Here is a 20,920-nt window from a genome sequence, read left to right on the forward strand (position 1 = left end):
TGTTTTAGCAGGGATGCCCTCCTGATCTGGACCGGCAATGTGGCCCGTTGAGGGGGGCCAATATGCTGAAGTGGCCCTCGGTGAAATTGAGTTTGACACCCCTGGCATAGAACTTAAGCATAAGCTAAAACCGGTAGCAACTGAAACTAAAAGACTGACAATGAGAGTGAACCCGACCAGGACTTAACAGGTCTACTGGAAAGGCTAAGACAGACTGATGCAGAGCACACAACAACGATCCGACGAGACAGAGACAACAGATGGACTTAAATACACAGGGAGGGTAATCAGGGAATGAGACACACCTGGGAAGCAATCAACGGGGAAGACAGGACAGGGACAAGACTAAATACAGAAAACCTCAAAAATAACTACACAGAAAACACAGAACATAACAAGGACTGAACTAATAAGTAATAACCGTAATGAAAATAAACAACAGAAAACACAAACACTCATCATGATCAGTTTTCACTTTTTTAAATTTCATCCATGTTGGGAGCGAACCGATCCGTCACAGTGTGAACACACCAACACACTCCTGATCTGATATGTATGTTTTGAGTTTGTTTTCTTACAGAAAAGCCTGTTGGCCTGGAACCAAAACCAACACCGTTTTTGTTCATCACAGAACAAAAGGTCCGATGTCAAAAAGCAACGAGGAATGTTATTTACTGCAACAACACCCACTGCTGATGGGAAATGGAAGAATTATTAAACATCTTCCTTCATGCCAGGATAATTACAGTCAAGTGTTGCATTGAAAGGGAAATTTATTATAGCAAAATTAATAAAGAAGGCATCTAAAAAAACTCTCCAAACTTTACAAAGTGTTGCTGAAAATGCAATAAAAATGTTAAAATGCTAATTAAATTTGAAATCTGTTGCTTCATTAACTCACCAGGATAAAGTTAATTAGAGACACTGTTTTCAAAAGCTGCTGAAAAATAATAATGTTTTTATTCCTCATTTAAAGGACCCAACAGTTTCTGAACAACTCAGGTTTCCAGTGAAACCAAAATAAAAAAATTGAAGCAATTCTTTACGGCTGGGATGAAGGATCCATTTTAATAATGCTGGTTTGATCGTGGCAGCATCAGGCATCCCAACACAACAAAACTGCTAAGGGGATTTTTATCACTATTTCTACCAGGAAGATTGGGACTAATGAACAAACATGATGGAAGCTGCTGTAAAAAACAAGATATTCTGAAATATTGGTGCAGTTTTACAGCGATCCATCCAGATTTAACTCCAAAACTCTGGTCTGAAACATGATGGTTAAAAACTGCTGCAGAGCAACAAGACATAGTTAAATTTTCCATTGCTTGTAAAGTTGCCAGATAAATGCAGTAAATGTAAAGATACATGGATCTGAGTTTCCTATTAGCGGCTAACATAAATTAAATGTGGATGTTTTAATAAGGAATCCAGACTTTATCGGATGAGATGGAGATCAGGATCTAAAATACTCAGTGATGAAACTTCATTGAAGGTTTACTGTGAAAACAAAAGGATCACAATAAACCACATTGTGAAACTATGTTCTGATTTCAGATTCTATATAACAGCTCAGACAAAAATAGATACAAAAAAAAAGAAAGTAAGTATTTAATTTCTTTATGTAAAAATCTTTTCAGTTGGTGAAGAAAAACAGAAACAAAAGCTCAGCTTGTCAAGCTGGACACAATCTGAAGACTTTACCAACGATCCGCTGAGGAGGAAACTAATAATACTGATTATTACTAGTAGTAGTAATAATCAATAAATAAATTTACATCTGACCTACATTTCAAGGATGAACTTCTTAAGACGTGAACAGCTTCATGAGCTTACTCTGTATTTACTGACATCCTAACAAGGCTTACATTGAAGCACAGCTGTTATAATAAACAGTGATGATCATCAACCTGTCAGCGCCGCACCGCTCATGTGGCAGAACCAGCATTTCCAGTCAGTAAAGTCTGAGATTAATGCAGAAACAATCCTGCAGCTTTCGGAGAAGCTCTGTGGGAACGAGTGAACCTGGTTGAACTGAAAATGTTGGCACCAGATCGTTTTCTCCTCTGAGGGATGCACACATTTTCAGAAGAACAAAAAAACTAACAGCGGCCTTAGAAAGGAAACAAAAAGTACATCTTTGCCAAAAACTTGGACATTTTCTAAGTTAGCAAAGTCAAAAACTTTTGACTTTTGGGAATCTTCTGAGCTTCAAAAGTCAAAAACCTTTCAAGCTCAAGAATTTCTGCATTTTTTCTAGGAAATCTCTGAGATTAATCCCAAAATTTCTGAAATCATTCTCACAAATTTATGACTTTTTGAGCTCAGAAATTTTCAAGTTTCTTGGGGGGAACTTACTCCTCCTTTCTTTTCTATCTACAGGATCCACAATAAGCTGTTATAACGGGAATCATTGGAGCTTTTTGGGAATAAAATGATTAATTTCTGTGAACTATTGCAGCTTTTTTTGCAAAAAAAATATAATTTGCTTTGCTGCAAAAGTAACAGATGGTGTGAGAAGTCTGAGGGATCTTTAATTTAATATTTGATTTAATCTTTTAGATTTAGATGATTGGTGGATTTCTAAAAAGGAAAAGTTAGTTATATATGTATGTTTTTTCACTGTTAAATCATCAGATTGTTCCCAGGAGATTAGGACATGGGTAGGAAATCTGGGCTCTGATATCAAGCTTTGATTCAGTTCGTTTTACTGTTCATTATGTTGATATAATCATGTATTAAACTTTGTTTTGTTTAATTAACTTCTTTGGTTTTTTTTTTAATCAACTTTAACTACCAGTTTCTGTTGTACTGATCTAAGCCAGGCTCAGTTTTATGTTTAAGTGTCAAACAACTTTGCTGACAGCATCTTTCTTTTCCATAACAAAGACAACCTGAGCAAAAACAAAAATGTGGAGTTTATAATTTTGATTTAATCTGTTAAGTAAAAAAACACCCAGATTTTTCACTAAACCTGGAATTATCACAGCAGCTCCTGCCTTCTGCAGCATGGCCTGCTTAAAGTCTGCAACTCGGGTGGATTTAAGTTCAAACTTTGACTAGGCCACTCTGCAACCTTATGTTTTACTCTAGAGATAGACTTTAGGAGTAATTCTGGTAGGTAGATTACTCTGGGGAAGTTTTATCACGTTGAAGGTTTTCTCTCTCTGTGTATTGTTTTGACTTTCTCTGGAGTCCAAAAACCTTGGAGATGTTTCTCTAACCTTCAACATAATAACAATAAATCTATTTCAGAGCAGTTCTTCAATTCCTTTGGTTCAGATTTTGTTGCTTTTTGAGGATTTCTTTGCCTCCATTTTGCCTTAGAGATGCCATGTTTAAATAATTGTGAAAAATGGAGCCAATGTTTATTTAAGTTACTTATTGATTTTATTTATTTATTTTTTATCTGGGATTATCTTTTAATGATCAAATGTTGAGTCATTTAAGCATGACCTAAAGAAAAGAGGAACGTTTACAAAGACTTGTGTTCACACTGACATTTATGACCAAACAGAACAAACGCTGCCAGCAGAATCCAGCAGAATCAGTCTGACCAGACAAGAAACTGCTGCTGAATCAGACATAGAAAGATGAAGCTCATTACTCCTAAGCCAACAAAAAAAACAGACAGAGCAGCTGAGTCAACTCTGGACTTTAGTTTCACTTTCCTTTAAAACTCGTCCGTCTTTTCACGTTAGTTCATCTCTTTAGCTGAAGATCACTTTTAGTTTATTCTCTTTTTTATGTATTTATATTCTGATATCTTAGTTGCAGATATCTTATTCCTTCATTATGTCTTCACAATGTGAAGTATTTGAGTTTCCTAAGGTTGTGTTTACTTCTGTTTCTGAAATCAAGCTGATCATTATAGATGTAACTTGTTTTTCTCTCCCACTGTCAGATTATTCTGCTCTGCCGCCATCTTGTTCTCCCCACTTATAAAATGGGGAAAACATTGAAAAAGTAGTACTTTTCATCAATACTAAGGAATTATTTATTTAAAAAAACTTGCATAAGTTGGTGAAAAGTTACATGTGAGTTAACTTTCTCCCATCCTGTGTGAACAAAAATATTTGCAATAGAAACTAGACTAAAAACGTGGAGAGTTTGAGTTTTTACAGTGCAGAAGACAGAAATAATCTTCAGTTCACCATTATTAAAATAACATAAATGGAGAGTAGAAGGAAAAAGTAGCAAAGTAAGTGCAGAGATGGCTCAGGAGAAGAACATCACACAGCAGCGCATCGTTTATCGAAGAAACGATGATGTGGATCCATGTTGAAGATATTTAGCAGTGGGAGTTGAAAGTATTGTCACAGGATGAGAATAAAACAAAGGAAGCTGATAAACATAAAGCAGAGCTAAAAGCAACGGACTTTTATGGAGCATTGACGGCAACTTCTGCCCAGAAATTAGTTTTTAATGTGAAGAATGGTCAGGTTGTCTTCTGATGCTCTTCACTGTGTTTCCATTGACCATATAAATGCACAACTTGACATTCTGAAAATAAATTTGCTTAATGGAAACAAACCAATTTAAAACAAACAGACAAACAAAAAAACAAATCTTGGCGCTAGGATGAGGTGATTTGTTTTTTGCAGAATCAAATTGGATTATTTTAAAAAACTGCAATGGAGACACTTTTTTCTCATCATACGAGTCACACGGTCAACAACAGGATGTTGCCACTGGCGTAACCCACGAAGAAGAAAACAACAGGAAGTAGTTGGAGGATGATGGCGCAGCAAGTTTTCCAACAAACTTATTCATGTGTGATTGCAGTTCTTATTTAAAGGAAACACCACCATCACAAAATTCAGTTTTTTCTACATCACTGGAATATTGACAACGTTTTGTGCACATTTATTATGACGTAGACTTCTTATGAGTTCAGAAGTTTCATAATTATAATTTACTGCGTTTGGTTTCTGCTGGTGCAGAATTATGTCGCATGTTTCACATTGATGACGAAAAGCCTGATAAAATGTGACATCAGATTTAGCTCCACATGTTAGTGGCTCAATTTTCACGGTTCAAAACTGAGCCGTGAAAAAGTGGGATTCAGTTGCATTTGCCTGCTGAAGTCTGAATTTAACCTTTGACCCTGCAGGGGAGCTGACCACGTTTTCCACTTCCCCTGCTTTGGGCCCAGTGCCGGTTCCCAGTGTGTTCATCATGTTACATTCAGAACATGTGCAGCATGCTGAACCTGGATGATGCATCATGAACATTATGTCAAAATGCTTCAGTGAACACTGACATTTTTTAACATGCAATTAGAAAAAACATCCATGCAGGATGAACAAACGGGTCGTATCTGTCAAACCAGCTCCACAGTGATAGAAGTTCATTCAGATCTGAGTACAGAAACTGGGCATCCCCCTTTTTTCAGAAATTGTGAAGTAACTTAATTGTCTCTGTACATCAAATCAGACTTTCTGGTGCCAGAGCTGCAGCCAGCAGAGATGACGGGTTATTTCCTCAGACGTAGCGGAGCTGCAGCATCAGACAGACTCCTGACGGCTGCAATCTGATGCTGTTGACCTCAGAGACAAACAATGACACCCAAACAACGAGACACTTTCAGCTGCAACAACTATGTAAAGTTGTCTCTTTTAAAAAAGTCACTTTCATGACGTTTTTCTTTGTAATGAAAAAGGGAAGCGCATTGCATGGATCATAATTATGGCTTTTTATGCCGGATCTTGACTAGATGGGAAAAATTGTCATAATTATGAAATGAAAGTGAGAACTGGCTGCCACTGTTTTGATATGGCCTGTTAGTAAATAACTGCTTTAAAATGAGAATGTTCATCTATTGTCTGCCTTCAGGAAAATGCAACATTAAGTTGGTCATCAGTAAATAGGAAATACTGGGAGGAGGAAATGCTAAAGCAACGACTTACCACCCGTAATGTGATTTAAACCTGAACCAGATTGCAGTGGCGAGAAAGAAGCATAGAAACAATGACAAAAATCATTTCTTGTCAAGGATTTGGAACATTTACAAAATATGAAAGAAAACTATAAAAAAAACAGGCTAGAAATCCTCCAGCAATGCAAATTTTGAATAATTTTAGTGCAGTATCGCTTTATGCTGATTATGAGATCTTTTCTCTTACTTATGAAATCAGGATCTCGTAATTATGACGTCTTATTTCATAATTATAAGGTCTGATGTGAAGATGTGTGGTTTATGCTTGAAAATAAGCTCTCTGAAAACCAACCAGTTTAAATAAAGTTTAACAATCTTTTTTCATCAGGAACGCACAAATATCCAGTCAGATTGTTGTTTGTTGCTCTGCAGAAAGAGCAACTTGATGAGAATGTGTTATGAAATTAGAAACTTTATGGATGATTTTGCTTACATCTGGAGGGGAGAAAATAAAAAATATAACATTTGTTCATTCACTGCATGTTTAAAAAATACAGAAGTTGTTTGTTGTAGAGTCCTGTTTTTATGAAAAATAAATTATTCCCATGCTGAGTGACCGTAAACTGTGTGACCGAGTTGCTGAAATACAAATTTAGTTCAATTTATGTGTTAAACTAATAATGTAAATTTCAGTGGCCACATGTCCAAAAACTTAAACCAAATGAAACTTCTCACATCTGGCTTCATTTTCTGTCGTCGTCTCTGACTGACAGAAAACGAACAATCGTATTTCTGTGGAAATGAACGAGCGTGATCTACGAACCACAAATACGCCTCAGTTGTTCCTGGAAGTTCTGTGTAAAGTTTTTCCTCATGCCAACGTAACCAGCTTTCTCATTATGTGAGCTTCAATCAAAGCACATGTGTTTTCAGGTGACACCACTTATTGTTTCTAAAATAGTTCATATGAAAGGAGGCTTTCATTTTCTGAACGTGACAGACACTTCACAGGCTTGTTTTCCTTTTGTGGTTGAAGTTATGGGATTCCTTAAAATAAAATTTAGTTTCTTGTGAACTTAAGAGCTAAATTAAACATTATAACTCCTGATATTTCAGTCATATTAGGTGTTAATGTTTAATCCAGTAAAACTACACTATTTATGGACATAAACTACGAACCTAAAAACACAAAATACCAACAAAAAGTTAAAATAAAAAACATATAAAGCCAAGATTCAGATGATTATCAGAAATGTACTTAGAAAATCCATCACAACCGATCAAACATACATCAAACAGAGTCTACCTGACTGAAATATAATCTATTAATATGATTGTTTATTCATATTTTTATCATTTCCTGGTTCCCCGTCCAGCATTTTCTCATACAGGCAGATTAATGTGTCTTCTGTTCACCCTCACTCGTCTGACACTCATGCATGTTTATTTTCATATGACTTATTGATTTACAGAGTCTTTCATTTTCAACAGCTTGTGTGCTTTATAGGCGAGAACATTAAACACTAACACTAAACAATAAGGTCATGACTATGACAAACTTAAAAAGAAACTTGTAAAGAAAAAAAAATGAAAGAAATGTTTCATGAAAAAAATTTAAAAAATTAGGAAATATTTTTGATTTTACAAATGATTTTTTTAGCATTTCATTTCATTGTCCAGTCTATTTGTATTTTGTGAAGGTTTATGACTCTGAACACTAGAAAGTTTTGCCGACTTCCTGCTGCTTCCTCCACAGATCATCTTATAGTTTTGTCACCTTACAATCAAAAACATTGTTGGAATTGCAGATGATGAACCAACAAAAGTTGTGAAACTCTTATCAAGTGGAATAAAAATGTTAAACAGTAAAAAAATGCAATTACTCAAAACCCATTAAGTGTAACATGCATTTGGTTTCAATCCCTCTTTACTCTAATTCTCCAAAATAAAATTCTGCTACAGACAAATGCCACCTGCACAGTGAGAAGCTGATCTGTGTGAAAACTGACCTCAGTGTAAACGCAGCTCTTTTATGAAGGTTTGTCAGACGAAGGAGCACAACAGGCAGGTCAGGGTTTAAACAAAACGAGATCTGAAGCTTTCAGCGTCCCACAGACCTCTGTTCAATCCTCCATTTTAAAACACAAAGTGTGTAGCAAAACTGAAAACCCACTAAGACGTCACGCTCGATTTCAGCTAACAGGAATTCACCAGAAGCACAGGCCTAGTAGAGATGAAAACTGTCGGTCCTGCTGTCCAACAATTAGGCTTTTTATTGAACGCAGCTCATTGTGACATGATTAACAGCATAAACAGCGGAGGAACTTTATATACACAAGCATTGTCCAACACACACCCAAAGGTTTGGATTCAGGTGTTTACAGATACACAATATATTGGGCTGCTGTCACCACTAAATACGTCTTGTATTAACTTGTGTTGTTGGCTGCTGTGGTTTCTCATTTTTCTCTCTTTCTGCAGGTGTAGAAGCAGACTTCTATTTTCTACTCTCCTTTTCCTTCTTCTGGACTCTTGACTAAACGTTTACAGTTGTTGCACTGGTGGGCCGAACTTTAACTTTAATGGTTGGCTGATTTATTTATTTACATATTTATATACATTTGCTAAGTTGTGAATGAGGAAGAAGGATCTGGGAGGAGAGCGTGACAAAAAACGTTTTGAGATTTAAGTGCACACACTACAAATTATTGTTTGTTCACATAGATAAATGCACTCTCACCAGTCGCACTGCATGCTCAGATTGTTGGCACAAATATAATGCCATAATTATCAGCAGCTTAATACAGAGAAATCAGACTGGAAGGGCAGTTTTTGAGCAAAACTGCAGGATCTCAGTTGGAAAATGTAAGTGCCGATAAAACCTGGGAGTGTGATGGCTGCATGCTGGCAGAGCACTGGATGTTTCAGATGGTTCAGGGAGCAATGCACAGAGTGGCAAACAGAGACCAGGAAACATGAAGCAACCAGAGGAACCCAGCAGGGGGCGAGTGGTGGTGGAAACCTGGAAGCTTGATTGCTAGACAAGAAAAACAAAAAGCAAAAAACAAACTAGAAAAGGGCCTAGAAAGAACAGCAATGCAGAAACAAAACAAGAGTTCAAAAGAAGGGCGACACAGAGACTGAACTGCAGGACCTTAAAGGCAGGAAACCCAAAGCCATGAAGTCGTTAAGCTGAAAGCACTTATTGTCAGAAAAATTGTTTTTTTTAAATAGAATTTTAAAGCAAACTTTTGCCGCATTTTTAAAATTTGAGCTACCCAATAATAAAACTATTAAAATTAACAAAATGGTCAGATTTTTGAAGAAACTGGATGTGTAAATCATTGTAGATACAAAACATAAAAAGGCCCAAAGTTTCTGAATTTCCTGGGTTGATTGTTTTCTTAAATGAGAAGTAAGATTTGCTTTTGAGAAAAAGTAGGTCAATGCTTGTGTTTCTAGTTAATCCAAAATTAAAATGAATGCAAAAATCAAATTAATAAATTAAAATCTATTTTTTTTACTACAGTTCTAAGAAGATGTTGAAAATGTTGAAAAAGCTTCCATCTGCATCGACCGTCTATGCTTTCAGGCCAGATTTGCTCCATCTGGGCCACTCAAAATCCATCAGAGGGCTGCAAATGGCCCCCGGGCCACAGTTTGAACACCTCTGCTCTGGAGACTGGTGGCCAGTAAACCCAGAAGGTCGGATTTGATGGTTTGGAGACCGTCACTGGTTACACAGCTGCTTGGAGGCTGCTGACCGGTTGATGCAGCAGACGCTCTGGACTGAAGATCAGGAGTTTGGAGTCTGCAGGATGTCGGCATCTTAGAGTTTACAAGCCTGCACCTGCGGCAGAAGGAAATCTATTGCCGGGACTTTACAGATTATTGTTTTTAAGATCATAATGTTCTTTGCAGGTTGGGCGTAAGCCTTCGTGTTGAGCAAGAAAAATTCAAGTGAATTATTATCTTCCACAGTAAAATCTTATGGTACAATGAAGCAGCTGACTGATTGATAGGCTGAAATTTCTTCAACAATGTGGCTATTGTTAAGTGGAGGAACAAGAAGGTGAGTTAAAAGTTACGGTCCTGGATCAACTGGTCCATCCACATGCCTGCTGTCATCTCATTAAATGTGGTTTCTGACATAAATGAAAACGATCACAAGAACAAACTTCACATGTTTACAAAAAACTTTGTCCATCCAGAGTAAAGCTTCAGCTCCAGCTGTTTTAAACGAGTCAGTTTGAGAGTCTGGAGCAGATCCAGAACATCAATCCTGGAATGGGAATGTGGAAAATGTTGCTGAGCGACTGGGAAAACTTTACTACGAATAAATAATTTCTAATATCTCTGAATTCATTCTGTGAATTTTCTGATCATTAAAGTCCAAACTGTGTTCAGCTCAAAGCTTCTCCTAAAATCCACTTCAAGTTTATTTTCAGGTCAATTAAATCACAACCTTGGATTATTTAAACCGAAAATAACAATGTAAGCTGAATGAAATTAACTTAACATATAACTAGAGATCAAACTTTGAGGTTGTTCTTTAGCTCTTTCTGTTTTTGTGAGTATGCTTCTATTTCTGAACTGCAGATTGGACTTTTTCCAAGCATTTAAATTTTATTACACATTTACATTGCTAGTTTCCAAACTAGCAATGTTTACTTTGCTACTCAAACAGCAAAGTAAACATTTCCATGAAACTGAAAATTTTACAACTTCCTCAATGTGATGGAAAAACACACTGTGTTATCATTTGATTCAAGGTCAATAAGATGTGTGACAGGTGATTGGTGCACAAACAGTGAGCCCTGAGGCACACCCAGCGTTCGCAGCGTTTAAAAGGCGGGAGGCTGAGCTACTTCTGCATCCAGCCTCAGACTCCTGGACTCACAGGTAGCCTCCTCTCCACTCACATTCATCTCCTCTCTTATTGGTTTAATAAATTGCATTTATGTTCCAAGACTTAAACTTTTAACTCAACAACAAAACTCTGTTTAGATTTGGATTTTTTCAGGTCAGAAGCTTCCCCGCAGAGGAAAGGCAAGATGTTTGCAGTTTTCCTCTTCTTCCTTGCCATCTCGATGGCGGCTGTTCCTCTGGTAAATTTGAAGGGAGAAAAATAAAACTAATTTGTTTCGTCCAACACAGGGAAGGCTGATGTGTTTAGAAAAATTGGGTTTGTAAAGCAGGATCAACAGAAAATATGTTGTGAAATGTTCTGTTGTGAAACAGAAGAAATGTGTTTTGTCATGAAATGCTAACATCTGTGTTTGTGTTGCAGAAAGCAGCTGACAGTGAAAACCAAATCGGTGAGTAGAAAAAATGAAAGAAACCTGAAGTGAACCTGAAATCTCTTAACGTGGGGATTTCTTCCTTCCTCCCACAGAAGAGAGCACGGACGTCACGGATGTCATCTCCAAAGCAAACGCTGGAATAAGTAAGACAGCAATTTCACACAACCCAACAACTTCGAATGTAATTTCATATTTACAAGTCAAGACAAAAAAAAAGAATCATCTATTAATAAATCAGCTGATTTATTTCTCAAAAATTAGCTTAATGGTTTGCCTTTGTCAAATCTTCAGGCATGATAAGAAACTGGGTATGTTTTCATCTGTATTTCAGATTAAAAATAAAATAGTTTGCATATTTTCCTTACATTTCATTAGTTACTTTATTGAAATATTAAGAAAGTGATCAATCTGTTTATTTGCAATCTGTACAATTTACTACCAGGATAGCAAAGCATTTTAAAAACATTGTAATAAGGGGAGGGTAAAGTAATTTTATTTATACAGAACATTTTCATTAACAGGGCAGTTCAAAGGTCTTTACATGAATTAGAAACAAAACAACAAAACTAAAAGAAAGACAAAAAGGTAAAAGTATGAAACTACATATTGGTTCCTCATGTTTAATAAGAATAAGAATAAGTAGCAGTAAAAGACTTTGTAGAGTCCTGAGAGCTGAATACAGCCAACTGGAGCGCTTACATTGGCCAATTCAACACAGTATGTCTTGTTTAAGAGGCAGAGCTCAAAGAAATAGGAGTTTATGAAAATGCTTTGGTTCATAAGAATAAGTGTTTATCACTCTTTTGTGGCTCTGCAGAGACTCCACTGATCTACGGTGACATTGCTCCGAGCAAATCGAGGAACGCAGTCCCATGCACAGCCACCGGCTGCAAATGGCCCAAATCTGGACACTATGTCTACATCCCCGTCTACATCTCCTCCTCATACAGTGAGCACAACCAGCACCTGAATTCAAAACTTTAAAATAGAAACAAACTCTTACATGCTTCTTTGTGTTTTTGTCAGAAGACAGAGGGAACAGTAGATGATGTCTGTGTTTGGTAGTTAGGACGTTGGTGTAAAATGTTTTTTGTGTTTGTTTTTGCCCTGCAGCCTCAGCAGAGCGTAACATCATCATCCGAGGCCTGGTGAGCTTCCACTCCTCCACCTGCATTCGCTTTGTCTGGAGGACGAGCCATGTGGACTTCCTTTACTTCTACTCCGGAACCGGGTAGGAACGCAGTCACACACTCACATGCTGTGATTTTTACTTCCACACGTTTCCACTGATCTCCTCCTGATCTCCCCGCCAGGTGCTGGTCCTACCTGGGCCGTCAGGGCGGACTACAAGCCGTGTCTCTGAGGAAAGATGGCTGCCTGTACCACTCCACGGTGCAGCATGAGGTCAGCCACGCTCTGGGCTTCCACCACGAACAGGTCCGCTCTGACAGAGACTCCTACGTCCAGGTCCTCCCCCAGAACATCATCCCAGGTCGGCTCACTCACACAAGCGGGGCTTAATACTTCTATCTGCAGAACATCTTCAGCAAAGAGGAGAGCATATGGTTAGACCTGAAAACAAAAGTATTTTAAACAAGTCATAGATTTCTGTATTTTCCACATTTGGACAGAAACTCTTTGTATTTGAGTCCATTCAGCCATTCATAGGGGACTTAACACTTTCAAATGACCTAAATCAGACAGAGAACTCAGTGGTTTTTGTGTGGGGAGTTTGGAAACTGACATTTAAACTGTGAGATCACATTGCCTCATGTTCTACTTTTATCTATTGCAATGGACATTTTCCTAAATAAAGTGACAATTTACAAAGTTACATTTTTTTCTTAACCAGGGTACGAACACAACTTTGAGAAGATACAGACTAACAACCTGGGCACTCCCTACGACTTCAACTCCGTTATGCATTACACCAAGTGAGTCTTTCTTCAAAATGACCTTCTGTTGTGCTACACCAGGCTTGTTGTTTTCAGCCTGAGTGCAGATGCATTCTGTTCATCACTTCCTCCTTCTTCCAGGTATGCCTTCTCCAAAAACGGCCAACCGACTCTCCTTTCCAAAGCTAATCCTTCCCTCGACTTTGGAAGGGCCACATCGATGAGCGCCAACGACATCGCCCGCATCAACAAGCTCTACGGATGCAGTGAGTAAAATATTAAGCTTTTTTAAAATTTCTCTAGCATTTCCAGGAGCTCGTGTCATTTACAGTACTTTTTCTCTCAGCTTAAATTTCAACAGACTAAAGGAGAAACTTCAGCTCGCCAGCGTTACCCGGCTCTGACCTGCTCCTCACAAAATCTCATCTCAAAGCAGCAGAAACTCTTTTTCTGCTGTCTCATTTACTATATATCTACATAACTACATAACTGCTGAAGACAGTTGTCTCTTACAGAAAGAAGCAGATTTTTGGATCAAATTTAAAGAAATATGCTGCAGGTTCTCCTGCTGGACGAGTGTGGTATTACATCTCCATCTGCCAGCTTCAGAATACATATTGGTGTTTATCGGTGAAGGATTTCTTAACAAAAAAGTTTTTCTTTTGGGTTTGGATTGGCTTTCTTCTTCTTTTTTGCATCTACTATAAAAAATGGAAAGGAATGTTCCAATTGAAAATAAATCTAAGGGTAATTTTGATTAAGTAAATTATGTTGTGGCATACAAACTGTGGAAGATGGATTGGACTGGTCCTAAAATGTCTCAATAAAAGTCAATTTTTCAAGAATGTACAATCTATGGGAATGCAAAATGTAAAAGTTCCCCAATCACATTTGACCTAAATAAATGTTTTTATCAGCATAATGTTACAAGAGCTCATCCCACATGTTTGGTTCTTGTGACCAACATGTTTGTTTTCTGAGATTTAATGATGTTGTAATCCACTCAATCAAATACAAAATAAAATGTGATCATTCCAACATCAATGTTTCTTTTTTCTCTGTAACAGCCGAACATTAGGGACGAAGATCAGGGTTTCCTTTGTGCTGCAAATCCACCACAAAATAAAAGCCTCCACACATTCAGTATGAAGTTGTTTTAAAAACAAATGTAATGTAAAGCATATGATATAAATAAAAATATATATGCATAGCCTATATTTATGCACTTATACTAACCATAATCAGAGTTTTAAATGAGTTTAAATACAATGAAATGTTAATTCTTACTTTATTTTGAAGTAAGAGTTAACATGTTTGTGACGTGTGAGACAGATGAGCAATGAAAAAAGAAATAAGTCCATCTACCTCCTTCCAGAGCTGCTATTGCCATCTGAAGAAATGTCCTGCTTCTGGTCAAAAACAACCAATCAGAGCCAGGAGGAGGGGCTTAGCTCTGCTAATCACCCTCCTGTACGCTGCTCAATCTGCTAATGGTGGAAAAACAACTTAAAGTTACAGGAAAACTGTTTATCCGTCGTCATCTGTGGCTATGCTAACTAGCAGGCTATGTTGTGGTGAACCAACTGTAGCTTAGCAAAAAGCAAGTGGATGAAAGTGATTGACAGCACTAAGACCCTCCTCCTGGCTCTGATTGGTTGTTTCTGACTGAGTGGTTTGTTTCTGCACAGGATCTCGATTTTTGCACAGATTATCTGTCTTATATGATACTGTCAGAACATAATGATAATATTAACAAATATGTAAAAATATTTTTTATATAAAAGTTACATTCTGGAGCCGTAAGTGATGAGTTACTGAAACTTTCGTCATGAATACTCATGTTAGAAAGGATGTAGCTTTTAATTTGCTAGTTGAGATACAGAAAAGCTGACTCACAAAATGCCACTGTGCCTCATAATATTAACATATTTCTGTTCTGCATATGGTTAATATCATGCCCTCCCTGCACAAATGGGGGTAGAATTAATAATAATAGCACAACTACGTACAATAAAAAAACAGGCAAAGTAACAAAGATAAAATAAGCAATAAAAGCAGAACAATAGTAACATAGCCGTCCTAATCCTCCAGCTCCAAGACTTAAAAACAGGAAAACAAATGAGTTTTCAGAAGAGATTTAAAATCACCCACATTTCTGGGAGAAAACAGCCAAACATTTGGGAGAGCTAAAAGCATTTTGTTTTCAGATGGGATTCTGTTTCTTTTCCATTTTATATTTTATTTAGTGACTTTGTAGAAAAAGATCTGCTTCTTTATAAACAGCAGCTGGACATTCACATGAGCTGCATGTCGTTAAAAACTGCTACATTGTGCAAAGACAGGACCAAACAAACAGTAACAAATTTCAGCAGCAACTTGTAACATCATTGGTTTATTTTAGGAACAGATTGTCTAGTTCTGGATTGATCTCATCTGGATTAATGACGGATATAAAAAGCTTGGTCAGCGTTTTCTTGTGTCAGACTGGATCTGAGCCTCAGCTGCTCCTTCAGGTAAACGGCTCTCTGACTCTCCTTTAACTCTCATTTCTTTTCTTCATCATGTTTACATGTGTCGGCTTTTAACCTGAAACAAAAAGAAAACATATTTTCATTACATTGAAACTTCAGGACCTTCATCATGATCCCGGTTTTTCTGTCCCTCCTCTTCATCTCAGTGGTTAAAATGGTAAGTTCATGACGTTTTACTGATTCACCTCACAGCTTAGATAAAATTGAAGATTTAAGAAAGGCTGAGCTTGGTTTCAACAATAAGTTTCAACATTTAAAAGATTTAGAACAAAATGATTTTTGATTCGTTTGCCAACAAACATGCAGCAAAGCGTCACCAAAATGATGCATTTTTCTTACGTCTGTGTTCCAGAGTCCGGTAGTAGAACCGGCTCAGTCTCCCAGTGAGTTTGAAACAAAGATCCTTTTTATCTGACACATCAAATGCATAAATTTAACCAAAGGTTCTGGCAACATTTCTTTCTCAGAAGAGTTTATGGATGTCTTTAAAAGCGTCCCACAACTACAAGCTGACAAAGGTGAGACACAAGCTCACAAAACAAAAAAAACTAGCAGATAATAATAAGAAAAAATGATTATTTTAACAGTAATCCTTAAAATAACAACAAATACGCATGTTTTTGATGTCAGATTAATTTGAAATTGCAGTCTTGTTTTTGCAGTCCTGTCTGTGTCTGCGTGTCATTTGCTGTGTTGCAGAGCCAAAGCGATATGACGACATTGCTATGCCAAAAATCTTAAAGAGGAATGCTGACCCGTGCACCATCACAGGCTGCAAGTGGTTCAAATCTGGAGAGTTCGTCTACATACCGTTCTACATCGACACTAATTACTGTAAGCGTCATGTGAACAAGACAAAAAGACTTACAGCTGAGGTCAAGTTGACCACACCCACTGCTGAAACTTTACGCTTTTTCAAACATTTCCCAAGTGCTGTTAAACAGATCAATGATTTTTCAGTGTGACTTTTCCAAACATCCTTCTTTTTATTTTGGATTCTTACAATTTTTTTTTCACAAAAACCCAATTATTACCCCCCATAAGAACTGGCCTTTTTATTTAGCCAAAGCACAAACCACTGCTGTGAAATCAGGTGCTTTCACTTGTATTCAATCAATGACCAATAAAATTCTCATTAAGGCTTTGAGCCGTCACTTGAGGAAACATCGCGCCAAAAACAAAATAATTCAGTTTAGACTTGACAAAAAGAAATAGGTGATGCTCACAAAGCAGGAGAAGAAAATGTAAAGACTTGCTACAGACTACAAAACGTGACTGAATAGAGCAATGACTCATTTTGTCTGTGGAAGGTTTTGATTTTCAGGAAAGAATTTGGTTTCTGTGAGCAAAAACTAAATAAATGTAAGCATCCAAAATAAACAGAAAAGCTGAATTTAAAAACACATTTTTGAATCTTTGAAAAAAACTTAGAATTTTATAGGGTGCCTAATAATTTTGACCTTATCTGTATTTTTAGTAATATAGGTACTAAGTTTTTTTTTTTTTTTTGCAGCTCCGGCAGAACGAAACAGAATCCTTGGAGTTCTGGAAAGATTCAACAGATCCACCTGCATCCGCTTTGTACCGTTTAAAACGAAGAATTCTGATTACCTTTATTTCTATACTCGACCTAACGACGGGTAGGAACATGAACACACACACACGCGCGCACACACACACATGCACACACGCACCTTCGTATCTCTATTTTCTTTGCTGGGACTTTTACTTCCATTCTTTTGAGCATTCTTGTTTCCAGTGTTGTTTGTTTCTTTATTGTTTATTTTATTGTTTAAATTCAGTTCTGAGTTTATTATTTTATCTCTTTGGGTGTTCACTTAGATTTTGGGTTATGATTTGGTTACTTCATTTAGATTTTGTCACAATCTTCATGCCCAAAATCCTCCAGTTACAAACCAACCTGCTGTGATCGCTGGCATTTTTATTATCTCCATCAGATTCTGCTTATCGATGTTTCTGAGGCCAGATGAGAAACACGAGACGATGTTTCCCTTTTGTCCTACTGCTTCACTTCCTGCTCCTGTTTTTGCTTCATTCTTGTTTCACAGTCCTGTTTTATTTGTATCAGGAGAGGAGGTGATAGGATACGAGTTTCAAGTCATAATTCGGTTCAGTGAACCAAATTCTTCAAAAGACAAGATTATGACTAATAATTATCAAAAGGACCAAAATCATCAAGTCAAAAGCCCTCACAGATGAAGAAAAATAAATAAAATGAAGCAAATAAAGTTGTTAATTTTTGTGGAATTTTTTGTAGGAAATAGATGTTATTTATTGTCGATGACAAACTTCAAATTTTGCATGTTTGCTGTGTAAAAGTAAAGACATCCAGTTTTCAGTTTCTTTTAAATTTATTCTCAGTCATAAAAACGGGATTTGGGACACTTTCTTTCAAGACTCTTGCCATATTTAGCTGAGTTTAATAGATTCAATAACAGCTGATCTGGCTACCGCTGGATTGTCAGTAAAAGTCTCCAGACAGACGCGGTTCTACTTATTATAAAAGTTTAGTTGTGGAAAAAATAATAATAACTAAAAACAAAATATTTGTGCCATTATTAACATTTTCTGTTTAAGAAGATATAAACTTAGCATTGAAAACATCATCCTAAAAAAATTACAAATTGGAGTCGGGGCCAAACAAAATTAATACAAGGACGGCGAACGGCCCCCGGGCCACAGTTTGGACACCCTGTTCTAGAATAAGCCTTTTAGATTTCTGACTTATAATGATCAAACGACGGCAGAAACAGCTAGCCGTTAGCGGTTAGCGGTTAGCTCTGTGTGTGCCTGTGTTTGTATTCCAGGTGTTGGTCCTACATTGGCCGTCAGGGAGGAGGCCAGTTCATCTCTCTGGAGAAAAATAAATGTCTGCGAACCTCTACGGTGAGCCACGAGGTCCTTCACGCTCTGGGCTTCAACCATGAGCAGGTCCGCATCGACAGAGACCAATACATCCGCGTTTTATTCCAGAACATCAAGCCAGGTTGGTAACATCTGTTTCGATATAAACAGATGGTCCATTTGAATAAGTTGGTTCCAGTTCAGTTGGTGTCTCCTGTTTCTGTTCACACTGTAACAACAACATGAACTTTTCCTGTTTGCTCTTTCACAAAGAGCAAAAGTTTAACTTTTGGAAGGTAGAGACCAACAACATGGGATCTCCTTACGACTACAACTCTGTCATGCATTACAAGAAGTAAGTCTTTCCCATCATGTGAGGGTTTTTTATTTAAAAAGAAAAAATGCTGACACTTATATTTTCCATGAATGTTTTGCAGGTATGCCTTTTCCAAAAACGGGCGGCCAACCATCGCTGCCAGGTCTCGTCGAGTCCACAGCTTTGGAAACTCATACGGGATGAGCAACACTGACATCAACCGAGTCAACAAACTTTATAACTGCAGGGAAAAATAAAGCATAAACTTTTAACATTTCTCAAAACAAAAAGAAATATTCTAACAGAAGGTTTTTAACACTAATCATTTAACGTCAGTGTGAACCAGAAATGATCAAACTTAGTTTACAGAAACCAGGAGTTATTTTATCTTTAACTAGTTACATTTACTTTATTATGAGTCACGTTTTTGAAAAATTTACTTTTATTAGTATTTTTACTACACTGCACTTTTTACTTTTACTTGAGTAACTTTATTATGAAGTATCACTACTTTTGCTTGAATAAAATTAAGTCTCAAAAATAAACATGTTTTAAAATTCAGCACTGCAGTTTTATTAAAACAAACTGATTTGGATAAATGTTTTGTTGCCAGATTTCTTTTTGTTACTTATATGAATTATTGTCATCTTCATCCTTAAAATACCAAAACTTCCACTTAACTTTATACTTTGACCGTCTGATGATGATGTAGCTTAAATATGAAATGATTTGATTACTTAGTACTTGAGTAAACTTTTTACTTTTTTATTCTTAAGTAATTTCTGGGATGGCTACTTTTAACTTTTACTTAAGTAAAAATATCTTTAAATATTGCTACTCTTACTTGATTACAACGTTTGGGAACTCTGTCTCTCTAATCTTAGTTTATCTTCCATTTTTCCACAGCCTAATGCTGTGAAACATATTGATTTTTCTGTTTTTTAGTCTGAAGCATAAATCATGTTTTGCACATATTTAATGCTATAGATATTTTTGAAGAGTTGTGTGAACAAACACATTTTGTGATTCTCATGCACTTTATTTTAGCTACATTCAGTGGAAATGCATCATATTTTCCTGAAACACATTTTAAGAAGGTGTGACACGACATTCTCATCACTGCCTCTGATAACATCTTTGCATTAAAAAGCTATTTTAGTTCCTGTTTGTTTCAGCAGTTTGCTTTCTGCATGTTCAACTTCTTTCAATAGGGTTAGGATGGGATTTTTTTAATCAATCAAATTTATTTGTATAGCAAATTTCAGCAACACGGCAGTTCAAAGTGCTTTACATCACGAAAACATAAGAAAACATCATAAACACATCATTTAGTTGTGGAAACTAACAACAGACATTACATTTTGTCAGGCGTCGTCATTAAAATCATCATTACGCATCAAATATGTTGGGCAATGTTCCATTTAAAGCAGCTGGGCTTTTAGTCAGATTTAAAGGAACTCAGTGTTTCAGCAGTTTTCTGGAAGTTTGTTCCAGATTTGTGATGCATAGAAGCTGAATGCTGCTTCTCCATGTTTGGTTCTGGTTCTGGTTCTGGTTCTGCTCTGCATCCTGAACCAGAAGACCTGAGGATGATTTCTAAACTAACAGTGTCTTAAAGTTTATGTTCTTTCTGAACCAACGGTGCCGCCGGTTCTGCTGAAAACCTCAGCAGCCAGCCGCCCTCGTCTTCTGGACAAGAACGAGTTTTTATTTTCTGTCCCTTTTTCATCCTGTTTTTGGACGTGTGGACATTTTGTCTTCACAGAGTGACTGCCAGTAGTTTTAACAGAGACTGTTTGTGTAATAATCCATCTGTAAAGTTGGGCTATTTTGTTAATAAATTCTGGGAGTTGATTAGAAGTAAGTGATCGGTGATCATTCCTCCTCCTGCTGCTGGTCTGAATTCATTCCTTAATGAGAGACTAAGATTGGCTTATGATGCCAGAGATTCTGGAATTAGTGATTCAATTCAATTAAAAAAACTTGAACTTTATTACTAATTTAATTAATAATAAATTAACTGTAATTAACTGATTATATAAAGCAGACATTGATGAACTCTGATCCCACCGGGGCTGAATGTGGCTGCTGCTCTTTGTACGATGCTCTTTATTATTAATGCATTGTTTTAG

The 20,920-nt window shown here is 36.9% G+C and overlaps 2 protein-coding genes and 1 long non-coding RNA gene across 4 annotated transcripts; 2 read left to right on the forward strand and 1 right to left on the reverse strand.

Moving 5' to 3' along the window:
• The first annotated feature begins 10,694 nt into the window (after positions 1-10,694).
• LOC103142663 (high choriolytic enzyme 1-like) lies at positions 10,695-14,116 on the forward strand. The gene is made up of 10 exons (XM_007558820.2): positions 10,695-10,780; positions 10,886-10,986; positions 11,169-11,196; positions 11,274-11,324; positions 11,999-12,130; positions 12,295-12,412; positions 12,495-12,673; positions 13,034-13,115; positions 13,218-13,342; positions 13,423-14,116. The coding sequence occupies exons 2-10, from the start codon at positions 10,933-10,935 to the stop codon at positions 13,425-13,427; spliced, it is 774 nt and encodes a 257-aa protein (XP_007558882.1). The 5' UTR covers positions 10,695-10,780; positions 10,886-10,932; the 3' UTR covers positions 13,428-14,116.
• Positions 14,117-15,289: 1,173 nt separating this feature from the next.
• Positions 15,290-16,031, reverse strand: LOC103142665 (uncharacterized). The gene is made up of 2 exons (XR_476721.2): positions 15,947-16,031; positions 15,290-15,662 (listed from the first exon to the last, which is right to left on the reverse strand). It is a non-coding gene; the product is annotated as an uncharacterized LOC103142665 (long non-coding RNA).
• LOC103142664 (high choriolytic enzyme 2-like) lies at positions 15,500-19,350 on the forward strand. Of its 2 annotated transcripts, none has more exons than XM_007558822.2 (9): positions 15,500-15,589; positions 15,707-15,764; positions 15,960-15,990; positions 16,075-16,125; positions 16,307-16,441; positions 17,121-17,247; positions 18,436-18,614; positions 18,746-18,827; positions 18,910-19,350. In XM_007558822.2, the coding sequence occupies exons 2-9, from the start codon at positions 15,717-15,719 to the stop codon at positions 19,043-19,045; spliced, it is 789 nt and encodes a 262-aa protein (XP_007558884.1). In that variant the 5' UTR covers positions 15,500-15,589; positions 15,707-15,716; the 3' UTR covers positions 19,046-19,350. The 2 variants fall into 2 exon arrangements, with proteins under 2 accessions (XP_007558884.1, XP_016530155.1); XM_016674669.1 differs by having other exon boundaries at positions 15,523-15,589; positions 15,701-15,764.
• The last annotated feature ends 1,570 nt before the right edge of the window (positions 19,351-20,920 follow it).

This window comes from Poecilia formosa, unplaced genomic scaffold (assembly GCF_000485575.1).
Source record: "Poecilia formosa unplaced genomic scaffold, Poecilia_formosa-5.1.2 Scaffold99, whole genome shotgun sequence".
NCBI classification, from domain to species: Eukaryota; Metazoa; Chordata; class Actinopteri; order Cyprinodontiformes; family Poeciliidae; genus Poecilia; species Poecilia formosa.

Coding starts and splice junctions, on each gene's coding strand:
- LOC103142663 (XM_007558820.2), top strand. CDS start 10,933: ATGTTTGCAGTTTTCCTCTTCTTCCTTGCCATCTCGATGGCGGCTGTT. Junction 12,131..12,294: donor CTACATCTCCTCCTCATACA/GTGAGCACAACC, acceptor TTTGCCCTGCAG/CCTCAGCAGAGCGTAACATC. Junction 12,674..13,033: donor CCCCCAGAACATCATCCCAG/GTCGGCTCACTC, acceptor TTTCTTAACCAG/GGTACGAACACAACTTTGAG.
- LOC103142664 (XM_007558822.2), top strand. CDS start 15,717: ATGATCCCGGTTTTTCTGTCCCTCCTCTTCATCTCAGTGGTTAAAATG. Junction 15,991..16,074: donor AGAACCGGCTCAGTCTCCCA/GTGAGTTTGAAA, acceptor TTTCTTTCTCAG/AAGAGTTTATGGATGTCTTT. Junction 17,248..18,435: donor TATACTCGACCTAACGACGG/GTAGGAACATGA, acceptor TTTGTATTCCAG/GTGTTGGTCCTACATTGGCC.